The sequence below is a fragment of the Oncorhynchus gorbuscha genome, linkage group LG19, assembly GCF_021184085.1.
Source record: "Oncorhynchus gorbuscha isolate QuinsamMale2020 ecotype Even-year linkage group LG19, OgorEven_v1.0, whole genome shotgun sequence".
NCBI lineage: Eukaryota > Metazoa > Chordata > Actinopteri > Salmoniformes > Salmonidae > Oncorhynchus > Oncorhynchus gorbuscha.
The window spans coordinates 58,267,933-58,288,775 of NC_060191.1; the positions used below are offsets into that span (position 1 = coordinate 58,267,933).

At 41.7% G+C, this 20,843-nt stretch overlaps 1 protein-coding gene across 13 annotated transcripts in view; it reads left to right on the forward strand.

The window, feature by feature from the left end:
* The window catches only part of LOC124005825 (RNA-binding protein Musashi homolog 2-like), a 385,933-nt gene extending 371,898 nt beyond the window's left edge, over positions 1–14,035 (forward strand). For 6 of the 13 annotated variants that reach the window (XM_046315403.1, XM_046315411.1, XM_046315415.1 and 3 more), the window contains one exon: positions 3,180–3,821. In XM_046315403.1, coding sequence (XP_046171359.1) covers positions 3,180–3,224 — 45 coding nt within the window. In that variant the 3' untranslated portion in view covers positions 3,225–3,821. Of the gene's footprint in view, positions 1–409; positions 485–3,179; positions 3,822–13,614; positions 13,680–14,005 lie in introns of those variants that run through there. The other 7 variants (XM_046315404.1, XM_046315410.1, XM_046315414.1 and 4 more) reach the window with 4 other exon arrangements.
* The last annotated feature ends 6,808 nt before the right edge of the window (positions 14,036–20,843 follow it).

Here is a 20,843-nt window from a genome sequence, read left to right on the forward strand (position 1 = left end):
CTTATCAAAGAAAAAATCTATTCTTAGTATGTACCACAGCAGTACCCCAGCGGTAATATGCTCTTCGGTGTCCATGTCCACGACTCTTTAGAAATAGGTTGATTTCATTTATGCTGCCTATAAAGAGAGCTCTGCTCTAGGACACAGACAGGTTGCCAGCGCCACAATGTGACTGCCTGAGACCCACCTCTGTGGCCATTTTTCATATTCAAAATGTAAGAACCAAATTGGGACCTAAATGCAGTTCCGATGGCCAAAACGAACCTGACTTGAGGAAATGAATGAGATACATTTACATTTATGCTGGCAGCACATCGTATGACTAAAATATACTCACCATTAATAGGTTTATTTTTAGCCTTTTTCCCTGAAATGCATACTGACACAGGTACTAACTGTACACTTTTAGGGCCCCTTGATTGCAACCGCTTTTACAAATGGATACCATTGAAACCTGTGGTGGTTGGTTGCCATCTCATTCGAGGTATTATGTCATTTATATAATATTTTATTATTTTTTTCCTATTCTATTTTCATGTTATTTCTGTCTGATTTAGTTCCTCTCCCTCAAAAAACAAGACAACACTTTTTACAGGGTTTTTACACATTGCTTACATTTCTACATTCTTATTTTGTATATTTGTATATGCATATTGAAAACCCTTTAAAAAGTGAATGTCATTTTCCATTGTGACATCATCCTGGGAGTTGCAATGTACATTTCTAACTTGTAACGCCCCGACATTATTTCCCCCAATATTGTCACTTTGTTACTCTGTTTCCAGACGGCTAAGCATGTATTCCGTTAAAATAAATTGTGAAAGTAGTCTGCAAAAGAAAAGTGTACTGGGTTTATGCAAACCTTGCTGCTGCTTTCCTCACTGTTGCTTTCTCTTATGTTGTCGATTTATATAATGTAGCTAGCTGTACACTGGAATTCAGCAATCAACCAAGAGTCATAACCAAGTCAGTCATATCTAGTGCTGTGGGTTGGCATTAGCTATTTAAGCAATAAGGCCGGAGGGGGTGTGCTATATGGCCAATATACCACGGCTGTTCTTAAGCACGATGCAACGCAGAGTACCTGGATACAGCCCTTAGCCTTGGTATATTGGCAATATATCACAAACATTGCTATTATGAACTGGTTACCAATGTAATTAGAGCAGTAAAAATACATGTTTTGTCATACCTGTGGTATACGGTCTGATATACCACAGCTTTCAGCCAATCAGCATTCAGGGCTCGAACCACCCTGTTTATAATCTGGGAACAGACTCTGGTTTCTTTGCTGTGCTACTGTTCAGTATATGGACACTGGTCTGAGTCTGGAGCTAGAGTTGTGAGTGAGGTGGAGCTGGATCTGTGCACTCGTTCAGCTTTGGGTCATTTCCTCCGCTCGAGAACACAGCATCTCTACCCTCACCGCCGATGTTTATCGAGTAGCTTTATGAAAACAAACTTTCAAACATACTGTAATTGCCTGACTGTGTAGAAGCCATTTAGAAGCCACATCAGCAAGAACGTGTGTGTATAAAGTGTATTTGTGAGCAGTTTGAGTACAGTATGAGAGGGACAAGTGGAGTGTGTGCGTGCTTGCGTGTGTGTACTCTGAGTGTGTCTCTCTACAGGGAGAATCTTTGCCTTAGGGCAGTGTTAGTCACTGCAGCAACCCAGCTGCAACAGTCCTCTACACCACTTCAAGTTTCAGTCTTAGGCACTCTGATTTGTGTGGAGTTAGATCAACCCAGACAGAGACAACCCAGTCCAGCTCTCCTCTGGAGTCTTATTCATAAAACCCTCTGTTGGACAGATGTTTCAGACTGGTGGAAGTGATTGCATGGTGTCACCACTGATCTAGTGACCACTATGTAGCACCATGTGTAGCCCCCTGTGTAGCCTCCTGTGTATCCCCCTGTGTAGCCCCCTGTGTAGCCTCCTGTGTAGCCCCCTGTGTAGCCTCCTGTGTAGCACCCTGTGTAGCCTCCCGTGTACCCTCCTGTGTAGCCCCCTGTGTAGCCTCCTGTGTAGCCTCCTGTGTAGCCCCTTGTGTAGCACCCAGTGTAGCCCCCAGTGTAGCCCCCTGTGTAGCCTCCTGTGTAGCCTCCTGTGTAGCCCCTGTGTAGCCCCCTGTGTAGCCTCCTGTGTAGCCTCCCGTGTAGCCTCCCGTGTAGCCCCCTGTGTAGCCTCCTGTGTAGCCCCCTGTGTAGCCTCCTGTGTAGCACCCTGTGTAGCCTCCCGTGTATCCTCCTGTGTAGCCCCCTGTGTAGCCTCCTGTGTAGCCCCCTGTGTAGCCTCCTGTGTAGCCTTCTGTGTAGCACCCTGTGTAGCCCCCTGTGTAGCACCCTGTGTAGCCTCCCGTGTAGCCTCCTGTGTAGCCTCCTATGTAACACCATATGTCCTTTCATGTATTGCTGTGAAATGGAATGATGCGACAGATGTAGTCATCAGTTTCTCTAGTTTTCACCGTATGTATTTTTGTCTGATCACCATGGGTCTGGGAGGCAGTGGGTGTACATTTGTTAGTGTATATAAAAGCACAGCACCACACAGCACAGTGGAAGCCATCAGAGAAAGCAACAGAGTGAAGTGCAGTTTTCTGTAAACATGCTTTTAAAAAAACAAACCCCTCATCTAACTGGTAGCTGGACTGTACTGCTTGTCTCTGTGCATGCTAGGAGTGATGTCCTGTCCATGCCTGCTGCCCCTCTTCCATAAAGCTCTGTGTCTTGTGGTAGCAGGGATACTGCTGGTACCGTATGTTGTGTCTGGGCTGGTGTCTCGCTGCCGTGACCATCCTAGCCTGGAATCCTTTCTTGAAGTGAAGCAGAATAATTGAGTTTGGATTCCAGGCTAGTGCCATCCATCTTTCTGGCAGTGAAAAAGCTCCCATGGGATGTAGCACTCGTTCTGCTCTCTCCACAGCAGAGGCTGGGTTTGAGATGATTCAGTTTGGACCATCTGCTGCTTCAAACAATTCGAACCTCTGTAAAATTGGTTCTACCATCAATCTTTAGAATCAAGAGAAATGTAAAATGAGGAGATACAATGGCACAGAAGAAAATATTGGCAGTTGAGGGGAAAAGCTGTCAGACATGACATACTGTATCAGTGTTACAGAGAAGGGGGAGCTTTTGGTTTTAACTACTGGCTTTGAATGTCTCCGTTTCCCATTCCAGCAGAGTATTTCAGGAGGCCCGGGGAAGACCGGGCGGAGTTTTTAACTGGCTATGTGAACAGGTGATGCCATCCAACGCCAAGCACTACAGCATCAACCCACAGGAGGAGAGTGGAGGCGGCACCACGTGAAGAAGAACTGAAGAAAATGTCAAAATCATCTCAGAAAAAGAAACTACAATCTGCTGTACTATAATCCAAACCTGGTGTTCACATCCATAATATCCAACTGTAACCCAGTAACTTTGTGTAGGATTCTAGTTGTTTTTACCTTTGAATGTTCCTTATTTTAAATCGATTTAGTTTATTTTCTTTCTTTTCGACGTAGTCTTCAAATTAATAAGGAAGATTCATTATATTTTTTACTTAGGATCAAAAATATACAAATATTGGATACTATCTTAAATGATTAACTATTTATGTAAACCATTTATTTAAAAAAAATAGATTGCTATGTTGCTATGGTTGTTTGTTTTCATCCTTGGTAATGGAAATCATTTCAGGTGTCAGTTTGCACATACAGAGCATTCGGAAAGTATTCAGTCCACTTCACTTTTTGTTACATTACAGCCTTATTCTAAAATGTATTACATTGTTTTTTCCCCTCATCAATCTAAACACATTACCCCATAATGACAAAGCAAAAGCAGGTTTTTAGACATTTTTGCAAATGTATTACAAATAAAAAACATCTATCACATTTACATAAGTATTCAGAACCTTTACTCAGTACTTTGGTGAAACACCTTTGGTAGTGATTACAACCTCGAGTCTTCTTGGGTATGACGCAACAAACTTGGGAGTTTCTCCCAATGACGCTACAAAATGGGAGTTTCTCCCATTCTTCTCTGCAGATCCTCTCAAGCTCTGTCAGGTTGAATGGGGAGTGTTGCTGAACAGCTATTTTCACGTCCGGGCTCTAGTTGGGTGACACAAGGACATTCAGCGACTTGTCCCGAAGCCACTACTGCGTTGTCTTGGCTCTGTGCTTAGGGTCGTTGTCTGGTTGGAAGGTGAACCTTCGCCCCAGTCTGAGGTCCTGTGTGTTCTGGAGCAGGTTTTCATGATCCCTCTGTACTTTGCTCCATTAATCTTTCCCTCGATTCTGACTAGTCTGTCAGAGCGACCATCAGGTTCCTCTTCACCTCCCTGACCAAGGCCCTTCTCCCCAGATTGCTCAGTTTGGCCAGGCGGCCAGCTCTAGGAAGGGTCTTGTTGGTTCCAAACTTTTTCCATTTAAGAATGATGGAGGCCACTAACCCTTGGAGACCTTCAATTCTGCAGACATTTTTTGGTACCCTTTCCCAGATCTGTGCCTCGACACAATCCTGTCTCGGTGCTCTATGGACAATTCCTTCAACCTCATGACTTGGTTTTTGCTCTGACATGCACTGTCAACTGTGGTATTTTGGCCCATTCCTCCATGCAGATCTCCTCTAGAGCAGTGATGTTTTGGGGCTGTTGCTGGGCAACACGGACTTTCAACTCCCTCCAAAGATTTTCAATGGGGTTGAGATTTAGAGACTGGCTAGGCCACTCCAGGACCTTGAAATAAATGCTTCTTACGAAGCCACTCGTTCGTTGCCCGGGCGGTGTGTTTGGGATCATTGTCATCCTGAAAGACCCAGCCACGTTTCATCTTCAATGCCCTTGCTGATGGAAGGAGGTTTTCACTCAAAATCTCACGATACATGGCCCCATTCATTATTTCCTTTACACGGATCAGTCGTCCTGGTCCCTTTGCAGAAAAACAGCCCCAAAGCATGATGTTTCCACCCCCATGCTTCACAGTAGGTATGGTGTTCTTTGGATGCAACTCAGCATTCTTTGTCTTCCAAACACGACAAGTTATATTTTGGTTTCATCTGACCATATGACATTCTCCCAATCTTCTTCTGGATCATCCAAATTCTCTCTAGCAAACTTCAGACGGGCCTGGACATGTACTGACTTAAGCAGGGGGACACGTCTGGCACTGCAGGATTTGAGTCCCTGGCGGCATAGTGTGTTACTGATGGTAAGCTTTGTTACTTTGGTCCCAGCTCTCTGCAGGTCATTCACTAGGTCCCCCCGTGTGGTTCTGGGATTTTTGCTCACCGTTCTTGTGATCATTTTGACCCCACGGGGTGAGATCTTGCATGGAGCCCCAGATCGAGGGAGATCATCAGTGGTCTTGTATGTCTTCCATTTCCTAATAATTGCTCCCACAGTTGATTTCTTCAAATCAAGCTGCTTACCTATTGCAGATTCAGTCTTCCCAGCCTGGTGCAGGTTTACAATTTTGTTTCTGGTGTCCTTTGACAGCTCTTTGGTCTTGGTCATAGTGGGTTTGGAGTGTGACTGTTTGAGGTTGTGGACAGGTGTCTTTTATACTGATAACAAGTTCAAACAGGTGCCATTAATACAGGTAACGAGTGGAGGACAGAGGAGCCTCTTAAAGAATAAGTTACAGGTCTGTGAGAGCCAGAAGTCTTGCTTGTTTGTAGGTGACCAAATACTTATTTTCCACCATAATTTGCAAATAAATTCATTAAAAATCATACATTGTGATTTTATGGAGAAAAAAAAATCTAATTTTGTCTGTCATAGTTGAAGTGTACCTATGATGAAAATTACAGGCCTCTCTCATCTTTTTAAGTGGGAGAACTTGCACAATTGGTGGCTGACTAAATACTTTTTCCCCCACTGTATATAGGCAGGTGTGCCTTTCCAAATCATGTCCAATCAATTGAATTCACCACAGGTGGACTCCAATCAAGTTGTAGAAACATCTCAAGGATGATCAATGGAAACAAGATGCACTTGAGTCTCATAGCAAAGTGTCTGAATACTATTGTAAATAAGGTATTTAATTGTTTTTGCTTGGTCATTATGGGGTATTTAATCCATTTTAGAATAAGGCTGTTACGTAGCAGCATTTGTAATAACAAAAAGTCAATGGGTCTGAATACTTTCTGAATGCACTGTACAAGAAAACTGACATGAACTGATGAGGCTTGAAGAAAGGTGGTGTTAATTCAATTAAAAAATAGAGTGTAACTAATAAATCTTCTAGATTTTTTTGTTTCTTTTAATGTTGTTAATTACCTATTTTGGGCAATAAGAGGACTACAATATTTTTACAGTCCTTTTTTACAATTTTTTTGTTGTCAGGAAAAAATAACCTTTCCTTTTAATACTTAGTGAATTCAGATTTTAAGAAAAAAATATATAGCTGTAAATATTATTCAAGTCACTGCATATAATCGTTTCAGAGAGAACCATATTTTTGTGATGGTTCATCATAAAAGGCTGTACTGTGTAAGAGCGCAACTGTCAAAGACGAGGACATTTAATGCTCTTAAATCGTATCATAATCCATTTGTAGCACAAAATTCCATGATAACCCCATTGAGGACTCGATCCTACAAGAACACTGTTGGCTTGCTCTGTAAATACTGTTGTCTTTCTTACTGTGCTAATGTCATACCAGCATACTGTTGTGTCTTCTACATGGTGAGCTCAAAAGTGCACAGCTTCTAAAAGATGACACAAGGTTAACACTGGACATTGCTACACAATGTCTCTCAAAGAGGACACCGGCTCAACTTCTTCTAGACACTTGCAAGTGAAAGGCTACTTACTGTGTCTGTCACTGAGATTTTTGAAGTCAATACTATATAAAAAAAGGACTTATTACAAATCCAAAGCACACTTTTACTTTGTATTAGTTTGAAAATACCAGATGTATATCCAGAGACAATTCATACCAATCTGCATGTGTTGATGTTACATTTTGTTGTTATGATTATCTTAATGTTTTGTTTTTCTTATTAATGCTATTTATCCATTTTGAACAGAGCACCTACTTTCAATTTGACAGGCAATATTTCAAGTCAGATACATTTTAAGTCAATTTATTGGATGTTTTCTTGAACTGATTAGGAAGGCAAATATCTATGATTACCTCAGCCCTGTGAGTTTTGTCTTAGAAGAGATTACAAAGTAATTTATTTGAGGCTTAAACAGATTGAAATTATGAATGGATTATGAGAACAAGTTGTTGCACCGTGACAAGGAAGGAAAGTGACCATATTCCATTTGCACATTTCAAGTGTTGGATATTTAAAATGGTCTTGATAAGATGATACATGAAGGATTGTTTTTTAAGAATAACTTTTTATCCCCATTAGAGATTAGACATCTTGGCTGTTGCAATTGGAAAAACGTTTTTTCTGCCCAACGGGCATTTATTTTCCTAAAAATACGAAAGAATCCATACATAATCCATAGATTGGAGCATTTCGACCTAGCCAAGTCACCCTAGTCACCACAGTAATGTCCTGTAGGGACTGGTTTGCTGAGATGGAGAAATGGTTCCTCTATAAAAGTTTCAAATTATATTTGAAGAAAGGATTGGATTAATGTATATGCTGTGCAGATTTTGTTTGTCTCATTTCACTCAACAACCAGGTGAAGCAGAATGCTGGATTCTTTTAAAATAAAATGGGGACTTGTTTAAGTAATAATAAATAAATAAAATAATTTTAAAAAAATTAAAAAAACATGTATATTACCAATTCAAAAAAGAGAAAAAAGTATGTTCCCTTGAATGATTTACATTTTTAATCAGAAGGATTTGTATCAATATTTTTGTGGTTGTTAATGATTATATTAATAATAATTATTATACTAACAATATTAGAATGTACTGTACATCCATCCGGTTCTTTCTCCATCCCCTGTCACCTTATACAGTAATCTTATGTTGATCATCAATGTATTTCAGTAATATGTGAAAAAAGTAAACTGCAAATGACCTTGTAAGAGTGCCGTCTTTGATGCCAGTGTAGTGGTTTATACACTTATTTGTTGATCTCTCTTTCCTCCTCTCCGTCTCTCCCAATGTCTCACTCTCTCTCTGTCTCCCTCTTCTAGTATTAGTGGTAGGTGTTATGTAGTTAAGATGTAGATGTAGCTATTAGGAGATGTAGGACAAGTAAGGATAGAGCTTTCTCTTCTTAATTACGAATATTTTTAAAAAGAAAAGCTGACATTAGTTTCAACATCATTTGTCTATTTATTTTCAGTTGTACTGATCTCACATGGTTTCAACTAACCAAAGCAATCATTGAAGACATTTAAATCAAAAATTGCTGTAAGACCGAATCGTAAACAAGGCATTGATTGGATCCCCACCCTTGAATGTTTAAAAAAAATGGGTGTGCCATACTACCTTAAAAGCTAATACTAGATATGCAAAACCGTTTTATTTGTCATTATTTCACAAGAGGGACACAAGCTATAATTATGATTGAGCATAATGGATTTTATCACATAACAGATTAATGATAATAATGGTCATAATAACAATAACTATTATAGATATAATTAATCTAAACTCATTTTGATGTTTGTACTCTTAATCTCTTATATCCCAGTGGCCCCTGGCACTACTATTTTTGGATACAGTTTCTTTTCTTTTCGGTGTCTACTTAATTAATTATTAATTCATATGAATTCATACTTTAGTTTGAGTTCATTATCAACGTTTGAAAATGTAGTGAATTATTTTTGTACTCTTGAACCATTGGAAGCAGATTTTTACTTTAATCAAAGCCTGGGTATCATTTACATTGTAGATTCATTCATACTCCTGCTCTCACGTGCTTAGTCTTCATTTAAATTATTCTCATTCAAATGGCAGCCTGCTTGTTAGTATAGACATTTGCACTGTGCAATAACTTAATCTCTAAGACCCTCCTGCTAAAGGAAAACAAGACAGTGCAAAAGCTATTGATGAGTTGTTATATGAAGGGCTTATTGAAATGATACCTATAGGACATATTTAATTTAAGCTATTCATAGAACCACAGAGAGTTGAGGTAGGATAGGATGTATGCATTGTTCTCATGAAGACTGAGACAAAATTTCGAAACCTGTTGGTAAACGTGACATTATTGCAGCAGAATGTACCCACCGAGAGCAGGTGTAAAGCTCTGTGATACATTGCAAGAAGCTATCTCTGTTTTAAATGTCCCTCTACCAATATCACTATACCTGATTTACCATTTGATTAGAGTAAAAGTTGGCTGGCTGTCCATTCAAAATAGTTGATACCATCTCTATTAGTTAATAAAAGATTTCAAATAGATTTCACAGCTTGGACTTTAAGGTAGCATGGCTCTGTAGATGCTATACTTTCCCTTCACATGGACAGCAGTTTACAGCTGATGAATGTTGCACATCTTGCTAGACTACTTAATCATTGGATAATTGTTGGTAAAAAAAAAAAACTAAACTAAAAATATCCATATATAAAAAAGACCTGGAAGGTGTTGGATGATATATTGGGAGCGTACTACCGTAACCATTTCAACTTGAATCTTGAGGCAAGTGCTAGGCAATGGCCAAACAAACATCCCATCACTGAATTAACAGACACACAACGCACACGTACCTACTGTAATAACAGGCATATAATGTTAGTTAAGGATATATTATTGTGTATGTCTATTTGTTGAGGCTGAACCCTAATTTCAGATTAAATTAACTCCCCGCTGTCTGAAATGTAGGCAACACTGTTTGTATTATGTTTGTGTCACACTTAACATTATTATTATGTTTTCCCATGATGCAACATGGATGGACTGTAAAAACGTGGGCTTTAGAAGCTGTGACTGATACTTTCGGGTAAAGCATAAAATACAATTATTTCAAACGGGGAATTGTCGGTTAGTGAGTAGCATGGCATGGGCCACTGCTAGAGCAGTGTGTGTGTGTGTGTGTGTGTGTGTGTGTGTGTGTGTGTGTGTGTGTGTGTGTGTGTGTGTGTGTGTGTGTGTGTGTGTGTGTGTGTGTGTGTGTGTGTGCGCGTGCGCGTGTGTGTGTGTGTCTGTGTGTCTGTGTGTCTGTGTGTGTGTGTGTGGGTGGGGGAGTTTAGGGAAGCGGTACAGTCATTAAAAGTCCTGTGCATCTCTGTGGACATTTGTCTTACTGTACATTTGACCTGACCTTAGCTGAGTCTTTTCTTCTCTCATGCTCCCTCTTGGGTTCAACCTCTGATTGCCTTGCCCTTTCCTAACACTTGCCCATGTTTTAATGTTAACAGACTTTTTACCGCGAGAGCTGACTGATAGGACTGACGTCTGAAAGCATCTTTCAGGTCTTCTTGTATGGCTTGCTCAAGCCCTGTTGTAAAATATAATAAAGTGGATGGGGGTCTCTCACATCTCAGATGTGGAAAGTATAATTTTATATTTGTATTTTCAAATAATTATAATAATAAAACATGTTTGTGAAAGGTTTCCATGCTCTACTGTGGTGCAGAAATCGATGTGTTTGTCTGGAAAAAAATGTAAATAAACTGTTTTGAACCATTTCACTCATTGTTTTTATTTTAAATGGAATATTGTTTAAAGTTGAATTGGTGTGGGATTAAACCTTTTGAGTTATTTGAAAAAGAATGTATGCCAGAAGATGCAACAAAATAAAAATGCACAAAGTTAAATATAATGGCCTATAGTGTGCGTATTTTTATTCTGTGGTACACTTCCATTCCCATCCCGAAAAGTCAGAGATGTTCACGGAAGAAATTATAAAATAAAATTATAAAATAAAATTCATTTTTTTAAATGTTTTTTTATCACATACTATTTTAATCATTTATTCTCTATACATGTATTACCATTCTAAGGAAATTATGAAGTTACCATTACCAGATAGTGATCATACTGTATGTTAAAATATGCAACAAAATGACTAAAAGTATGCTCGTCGAACATCTCATTCCAAAATCAGGGGCATTAATATGGAGTTGGTCCCCCCTTTGCTGCTATAACAACTTCCACTCTTCTGGGAAGGCTTTACACTAGATGTTGGAACATTGATGCGGGGACTTGCATTCATTTAGCCACAAGAGCATTAGTGAGGTCCGGCACTGATGTTGGGCGATAAGGCCTGGCTCGTAGTCGGCGTTCCAATTCATCCCAAAGGTGTTTCGATGGGGTTAAAGTCAGGGCTCCGTGCAGGCCAGTCAAGTTCTTCTACACCAATCTCGACAAACCATTTCTGTATGGACCTCACTTTGTTCACAGGGGCATTGCCATGCTGAAACAGGAAAGGGCTTTCGCCAAACTGTTGCCACAAAGTTGGAATCGTCTAGAATGTCATTGTATGCTGTGGCGTTAAGATTTCCCTTCCCTTGAACTAAGGGGCCTTGCCTGAACCATGAAAAACAGCCCCAGACCATTATTCCTCATCCACCAAACTTTACAGTTGGCACTATGCTTTGGGGCAGGTAGTGTTCTCCTGGCATCCGCCAAATCCACATTCATCTGTCAGACTGCCAGATGGTGAAGCGTGATTCATCACTACAGAGAACACATTTCCACTGCTCCAGAGTTCAGTGGCAGCGAACTTTACACCAGTCCAGCCAACACGCGGCTGTTCGGCCATGGAAACCCATTTCATGAAGCTCCCGACGAACAATTGCTGACGTTGCTTCCAGAGGCAGTTTGGAACCGAGGACAGACGATTTTTTACGCACTTCCGCACTTGCCAGTCTCGTTCTGTGTGCTTGAGTGGCCTACCACTTCGCAGCTGAGCTGTTGTTGCTCCTTGACGTTTCCACTTCACTATAATAGCACTTACAGTGGATCGGGGGAGCTCTAGCAGGGCAGAAATTTGACGAACTGACTTGTTGGAAAGGTGGCATCCTATGACGGTGCCACGTTGAAAGTCACTGAGCTCTTCAGTAAGGCCATTCTACCTCCAATGTTTGTCTGTGGACATCGCATGGCTGTGTACTCGATTCTATACACCTGTCAGCAACGGGTATGGGTGAAATAACCAAATCCACTCATTTGAAGTTGTGTCCTACTTTTGTATATATAGTGTCCATAAATGGACATATGTCTGAAACCGATAGAGTTGTTATGAAACAACTGTTTGCATTAAAGGTGTAAAATAACATACTGTACGTACTTGTACACACCTGACTCTATAGACTGTGGAGTCGAATTCCATGTAATGACATGAATCTTGAGGCACTATCAGGTAAGGGAATTAAGTCAGGCGACACTTCAAATGTTTTTTCCTCAAGTTTTATTTCAAGATATGAGCTTGAGACTTCTGTTATGGATACAATCATGAAGAGGAGAGGGATGGGCTACAGAAATAAATCAATAAATACCTCAAGTCATTGGAACCTATCTGCGGTTTGTTGGCCCTCTCATTTATCAAAACATTTCACATCATCTGTTATTGTCATTTTCTCAGGGAAAACACATTTGTCTGTATGTGGATGGAGCTCAAAATGTCTGCCACTACCTTGCCTGACTGTCTGTCTGTCTGTCTGTCTGTGAACCACACAGCTAAGTCCACCAATGTCCTACCACAAGACTCAAACTCACAACTTGAGTTCACAAAATGTCTGGGGAGTGGGTGCAACACATCCAGAATGGCTCTCTGAGTGATATCCATCACACACAAGGACAGTGTTTCTGTCCTCACGGGGCTTAATCAGGAACTGTTTTACCTGAAAATGTTAAAAGCAATGTGTGCTGCCAGCGGAAATGTGTCATTTTTAATTTGAGCCGCTGTCCCATTTTCAAATGTGAAATTGCTTCAGAGGTGTGACAGCTATTATAAATGTCTGGAAATTCATCTTCCTCCCTCTCTTCATAGCTCAGACACTCACTCGCCCTCGTCTCTTGGCCAGGGGGAGCACTTCACGCACACACAATCGCTCTCTCTCTTTTACACACACACTCCACCGTCACGCCACCTGTCCTCCCACGCTGAACTGCAGAACTCTTACACAGACTCATGACTCACAGGGCAGGCTGGCTACCAGAAGAACAATATTCTGAGGTACAGGAGTTGGAGTTCGAGCCCTGCAGGAAAGAAGACCACTTACATTGGTGGTCACTCATGTTGGCAGGGATAATGGGCTGTGGTTTTCACTTTAATCATCCAGACAAATAAAAACTATAAAGTATGATTTGAGTCTGTCCTATCATTTTTGTCCTTTCCAGCTTTTTGTCCATTCCAGCACTGTTCCAGCAACTATGGTGGATTTCTAACCAAGTCAATCAAGTACGGCTCAGTTTGCATTAGTAGTGTGGAAAGTATAGGTAATGTTCGTTTGATTACCTCCCCCCTAAAAAATGACTGTGTGCCAAAATGAGGTTCACTGTAGACCTGGACCTTTGATTCAGAGCGTTGAGCATCCAAACTCTGACACGGGGCATCAACTGACGGAGGAGAGCCAATTAAAATGTTTGAAAAATGACTGCAGGTGTCGAGGGTTGTCTCCTGAGGACTCATTTGGTGAGCCCAGAGCTCTCTGGTGTACATTTAAGACTCAACTTTTCCAGGTCTAGAGGTCTGCAGTTGTGTTTGTGTATGTGTATGAAAGCTGAAATCACTCCAGTCCTCTGGTTCTTTCTTCCTAAGGCTAAGCTGCCTCTATGATGAACAGTTGGCCTGCTTCGTCTGACACACCTTGGCTCTCATAATTGGTGAGTTTCAACACTGATATCCTCCTAAATACTACTCTTTAAAGGGATTGTTTACCCAAATGACAAAATTACGTTGGTTTCCTTACCTTATAAACATTCTATGGATAAGGTATGCCAGCAATCCATGCTTTGGTTTAATTTGGTTTAATTGGCACAAATCCCATTTATGTCTTGTTACCTACAGTGCATTCGGAAAGTATTCAGACCCTTTGACTTTTTGCAAATGTATAAAAATAAATGTCTCTAATCAATCTACACACAATACCCCATAATGACAAAACAAAAACAGGTTTTTAGTAATGTTTGCTAATTTTTCTTCTCTACAGATCCTCTCAAGCTCTGTCAGGTTGGATGGTGAGCATCGCTGCACAACTATTTTCAGGTCTCTCCAGAGATGATCTATCGGGTTCATTCAGAGACTTGTCCTGAAGCCATTTCTGCATTGTCTTGGCTCTGCGCTCAGGGTCGTTGTCCTGTTGGAAGGTGAACCTTTGCCCAAGTCTGAGGTCCTGACTGCTGCGGAGCAGGTTTTCATCAAGGATCTCTCTGTACTTTGCTCCGTTCATCTTTGTTTTGATCCTGACTAGTCTCTAAGTCCCTGCCCGCTCAAAACCATCCCCACAGCATGAATCTACCACCACGCTTCACCATAGGGATAGTGCCAGGTTTCCTCCAGATGTGACGCTTGGCATTCAGGCCAAAGAGATCAATCTTGGTTTCATCAGACAAGAGAATCTTGTTTCTCAAGGTCTGAGAGTCTTTTAGGTGCCCTTTGGCAAACTCCTAGCGGGCTGTCATGTGCCCTTTACTGATGGGTGGCTTCTGTCTGGCCACTCTACCATAAAGGCCTGATTGGTGGTGTGCTGCAGAGATGGTTGTCCTTCTGGAAGGTTCTCCCATCTCCACAGAGGGACTCTGGAGCTCTGTCAGTGTCCACCGGGTTCTTGGTCACCTCCATGACCAAGGCCCTTCTCCTCCGATTGCTCAGTTTGTCCGGGCGGCCAGCTCTAGGAAGTGTCTCAGTGGTTCCAAATTCTTCCATTTAAGAATGATAGAGGTCACTGTGTTCTTTGGGACCTTCAATGCTGCAGACATTTTTTGGTACCCTTCTCCAGATCTGTGCCTCGACACAATCCTGTCTCGGAGCTCTATGGACAATTCCTTCAACCTCATAGCTTGTTTTTTGCTCTGACATGCACTGTCAACTGTGGAACCTTAGACAGGTGTGTGCCTTTCCAAATCATGTCCAATCAATTTAATTTACCACGGGCAGACTCCAATCAAGTTGTAGAAACATCTCAAAGATGATCAATGGAAACAGGATTCACCTGAGCTCAATTTCGAGGGTCATAGCAAAGAGTCTGAATAATTATGTAAATACGTTTATTTTTATACATTTGCAAACATTTCTAAAAACCTGTTTTTGCTTCGTTGTTATGGGGTATTGTGTGTAGATTAATGAGGAATCAATTTTATTGAATCAATTTTAGAATAAGGCTGTAACGTAACAAAATGCACTGTATATTATCATGTTTTGCGCATGATGTTCAAATCATTTATGTGACTTGAGCTTCACAATCAATTTGAGACTTTCGGACGATTTGGACATGATGTGCGAAAAATGCTAATATCAGTGCCATGACTTGAATGGAATTTGTGCCACAAATGCCAAAATGTTAGCATTTGTAAACAGTGGCAGTGAAATAAAACCAAGGCACGGATTTCTGTTACACCTTGTCCATAGACTGCTTACAGTTTAAGGAACCCAAATTGTTACTTTGTATTTTGGGTGAACTCTCTCTTTGAGTACGCATTTTACCTAGCTTAAAACTTTGTTGTCTCTGCTTCTTGACAGGTCTGCATTGGAAGGAGCGGCTCTGAAGTGATTTTGTAGTGCACTTTGCCATAAAGTATTAGGACTCGATTCAATCTGTATCGCCAAAGTTTAGCGCTATAGCGCACCTGAAAGGTAATTTCAGATTGAGACGATTTATGCAGCGTTTACCATGAATACAGTCTCTGCGAACGTGGGAACATTGCCTTTAAATTAGCTAAACTTTGGTGATACTGATTGAATCGAGCGCTTAGAGAATCACCCCAACCTTAAATCTATGAAATCCTTATAAATAATTTAATCAACCCCTCCTCGTAGCATAGCACCCCTCTGCTAAACCTTCATCACTTGATTGGAGGTTTTCTACGACCGAGGCAGACCTTTCCCTGAGGCCACTCATGTTGCTCCTCACCAATTACATTTCATTTGTCACTGAAGCAACTTCACTGTCAGATGTCGCTCTGCACTGAGCAGCATTTAACTTTGAGCTGCAAGGCAGGTATTCCAATCATCTCTCCCGGGCTCGAACACTCCAATCAACTCCTCGTTAGCACCTGACACTACCTGGCATTAACAAAGCACTCTAATTAGGCCCCAATCAGCCAGCGCCGGAGCACTCCAAAACACTGAGCCTTTAACCACAAGTGGGTTGTATCATTTCAAATGACATAGCTTACACACTTTTCAATGATGAGCCTACTATTTTATGGTACCCACAGCTCAGTCATGCTGGGATACAAGGTGGTGAATTAAACCACTTGTCCTTCTATTTCGGGGTCCAACTGAGCCATTTTACCTGCTGCTGACAAATCTGTGGTTATTGAAACATTTCGAGCTAAGTGATCTTTAAATATTCATTATCTGTCTATTAGTTCTAACGGTTTGAATTTGGTTTTCAGTCCCAACTTGTATGAAGCCATTTCTGTGGGCAGATGTCAGTTTTGTAATCAAGAGCAATTTTGACTTATGATATTCTGCAAAATATAGCTAGGCTAATAAATGTCATATTGCAAGACAAGCATACCTTATAGTGGTAATCAGCAGTTGAAACAATAACAAAGTGTTCTCCCCACCCTAGTTTTGGTAAAAAAGCTGAGGAATCGGGCTGGGGAAATGTGATCACTCTCAAATGCACAGACAGAATGCAGGACTGACCATCGATAATATCAAAATATTTTATATTATACACTGCTCAAAAAAATAAAGGGAACACTTAAACAACACAATGTAACTCCAAGTCAATCACACTTCTGTGAAATCAAACTGTCCACTTAAGAAGCAACACTGATTGGCAATACATTTCAGAGACTTCTGTTGTGCAAATGGAATAGACAACAGGTGGAAATTATAGGCAATTAGCAAGACACCCCCAATAAAAGAGTGGTTCTGCAGGTGGTGACCAGACCACTTCTCAGTTCCTATGCTTCCTGGCTGATGTTTTGGTCACTTTTGAATGCTGGCGGTGCTTTCACTCTAGTGGTAGCATGAGACGGAGTCTACAACCCACACAAGTGGCTCAGGTAGTGCAGCTCATCCAGGAATGATGGAGGCGCTACCAGGAGACAGGCCAGTACATCAGGAGACGTGGAGGAGGCCGTAGGAGGGCAACAACCCAGCAGCAGGACCGCTACCTCCGCCTTTGTGCAAGGAGGAGCAGGAGGAGCACTGCCAGAGCCCTGCAAAATTACCTCCAGCAGGCCACAAATGTGCATGTGTCTGCTCAAACGGTCAGAAACAGACTCCATGAGGGTGGTATGAGGGCCCGACGTCCACATGTGGGGGTTGTGCTTACAGCTCAACACCGTGCAGGACGTTTGGCATTTGCCAGAGAACACCAAGATTGGCAAATTCGCCACTGGCGCCCTGTGCTCTTCACAGATGAAAGCAGGTTCACACTGAGCACATGTGACGCCATGGAGAACGTTCTGCTGCCTGCAACATCCTCCAGCATGACCGGTTTGGCGGTTGGTCAGTCATGGTGTGGGGTGGCATTTCTTTGGGGGGCCGCACAGCCCTCCATGTGCTCGCCAGAGGTAGCCTGACTGCCATCAGGTACCGAGATGAGATCCTCAGACCCCTTGTGAGACCATATGCTGGTGCGGTTGGCCCTGGGTTACTCCTAATGCAAGACAATGCTAGACCTCATGTGGCTCGAGTGTGTCAGCAGTTCCTGCAAGAGGAAGGCATTGATGCTATGGACTGGCCCGCCCGTTCCCCAGACCTGAATCCAATTGAGCACATCTGGGACATCATGTCTTGCTCCATCCACCAACGCCACGTTGCACCATAGACTGTCCAGGAGTTGGCGGATGCTTTAGTCCAGGTCTGGGAGGAGATCCCTCAGGAGACCATCCGCCATCTCATCATGAGCATGCCCAGGCATTGTAGGGAGGTCATACAGGCACGTGGAGGCCACACACACTACTGAGCCTCATTTTGGCTTGTTTTAAGGACATTACATCAAAGTTGGATCAGCCTGTAGTGTGGTTTTCCACTTTAATTTTGAGTGTGACTCCAAATCCAGACCTCCATTGGTTGATACATTTGATTTCCATTGATCATTTTTATGTGATTTTGTTGTCAGCACATTCAACTCTGTAAAGAAAAAAGTATTTAATAAGAATATTTCATTCATTCAAATCTAGGATGTGTTATTTTAGTGTTCCCTTTATTTTTTTGAGCAGTGTATTTTGGGTTCTGATTGGGTACGACAGTTGAACTACGCTCATGAGACCTTAATAAGTTCTTCAAGACTCAATGGGTACATATCATTCATTAAATAAAATTTTAAAAAAATAGCAACTGCAGATTGCCCCTTTAAGTATAGCATGTATAAAGAGTTAATAATTGATTAACAAACAAAAATAATTATTATACCTTTACTTAACTAGGCAAGTCAGATAAGAACAAATTATTATTTTCAATGACGGCCTAGGAACAGTGGGTTAACTGCCTGTTCAGAAGCAGAACGACAGATGTGTACCTTGTCAGCTCGGGGGTTTGAACTTGTAACCTTCCAGTTACTAGTCCAACGCCGCCCCAAAAATATATATAAAATATGAAATAATATATAAAATAATAATATCATGCAGTTAAATTACCCCACCTGAGGCATTTATTCCCCTTGGTGCCTATAGTAGGCATACTCTACCGTCCTGTATTATGGAATGAAGGTACAATCCTTGGCTGCCTAGGGCACATTGATTTTACATTTGTCAAAATCATATCTCCCCCACTTTGTCATAACGATAGATGTAGAGATGTACACTGAAGGTAACTTCTTCAACTCCAACACTGAGACCCTTCACATTTTCTTTCCTTTCAAATAATACATTCCGTCAGAAAACAGGCGTACGTCATGAGAACAGTTTAGACTTTCAAGGAGGATGAGGACAAGGTCAATAACCCTTAAACATCACGTTTAAGTAAACAGAGATGGAAGTGAGGGTGATGCTGGGAGGAGGATTTTGCTCAGAGGTAATTTCTTAATATGTGTGGTTTCATTACGCACCAAAAAGCAATCTCTCCCCTGTGACTGTGCCAAATTGACTATGTTCAGCAAAATGCACTCGTCTGCATAGCTGTCACAACGCTTCATAAGATCTGGCACCCAATAACTTTACAAATGCACAGAATTACCGGTGTCAATTTTAAGGTGACATAGCAATTTACATCACACACAGTGGGGACAAGCGCACGTTTCGAGCGGCTGCATGGTTAATAGGTGGAACGCTATTTGCATTATAATTTGGGGAGTGTGAAGAGTAATCAAGCTGCATTTGACTCAATGGGAGAGTGGTGGCGCAGCGGTGGGCAACATATCAGTAACTTGGGAGTCATGCCGACTGGGTTTGCATGTAAATTGGCCCAGGCAGAGCTTCCTACCTAGTTAGCACTTTCAACCAAGGTTCGTTTGCATATTCTGGAGTATGCCATCATGCAAACCTTTGTCGCCATGGCTCCCAAGTCTTCTAGACACTCATTAACAGCAATTAAATGGCAAGGTGATGTTTTTGGCATGCTCAATTGTATAACGTTTTTCAGGTGATTCCGGCACCAGAATCAATCTCTCTTCCTGCCGAGGCATCACTCCCCATCTACAATCAGATGAGTTAATTGAACTGACATGGTAGTTAAATGGGTAAAGAAAAGGGGAAGGTGAGTTTTTTTGTTTGCATTAATTGTTTGTTTCTGGCAGCCACACAGACTTGACCTTGACAGGCTAATTGAGTTCCTTGATGGTTAGAGATAAATAGACGAGTTGTGTTTATGGCCTCACTGTGTGACAGAGGTTTGACATCTAGACAGACATGCAGGAATGCTGTTTACCCACAATGCACCTGCAGCTCGGCATTCTGTTCAGATTTGGTCATTCGTGGAAAGACAATTAAAAGCCAATCTAATAAGAGGGCAAACTGGTCACCAGCCTGTCACTCACAGAGAATGCAGACAGACAACACACTGAGGGGAGGAGGCTGAATAAACCCGTTGGTTATTTATCACATCTCTTGTACATTCACACCAAGTGAATGAATGTTTTTAGGATATCGTTTTAGGATACATTTCCCTTTTGGGGAAATGCACTAACCTGTCCTCCCCCATGCAGCTCTAACCTGAACCTCTGCCTTGCTTTCGTCCACAATTGTTGCCTCCCACCTGTTGTGTTGTTTTCATGTGCATCACTGTCGTTAACCTTATTGACGTGTCTGTCGTCCCGCGCTAATGACATCATAAATGGCGCCTTGTGATAAGATTGGCTCAAGATTTTGCTTCAGGTATCAAAACAAATTAACCTTCAGATATATCTTTGATCTCACGGTCGCCGCCACCCACTGTAATGCTTTCCACTCCTCACTAGCCCTTGTTCTCCCTTCATATGTCCAAATAAAATCTTTCACATTTCATTTACACATGCATTATTATTTATACAGGGCAGATTAAGGTGTAGGCGATGGAGGCTCAGATTGGATATTTTGTCAGAGGCCTGGGTAGGTAGAGGGCAAGCACTCAGGTGATTATACTGGAGATGAATGAGACAGGGCTGGAGACCGGATGCTGCTGCTGCTGGCAAGGATTTATTATTAAATACGGAGGCTGATGATCAGATCCAAGCTCTGAGGTTATTGACCGCTTCTGGGAAAGATCACGGTAAGGTGGGCAGTCTGGCAGACGGATTCATTGTGTACATGTCTGATCAACGTGACATCAAGGTAGGCAGATTCACTTGAGTACACAGCATCCCACAGCATTAAAGTTTGATTAGTGTCCACTTTGCATTCTAATGGGAGATGCAGGCCAATAAAGGCAAGGGAAGGATGATGACACTCGTA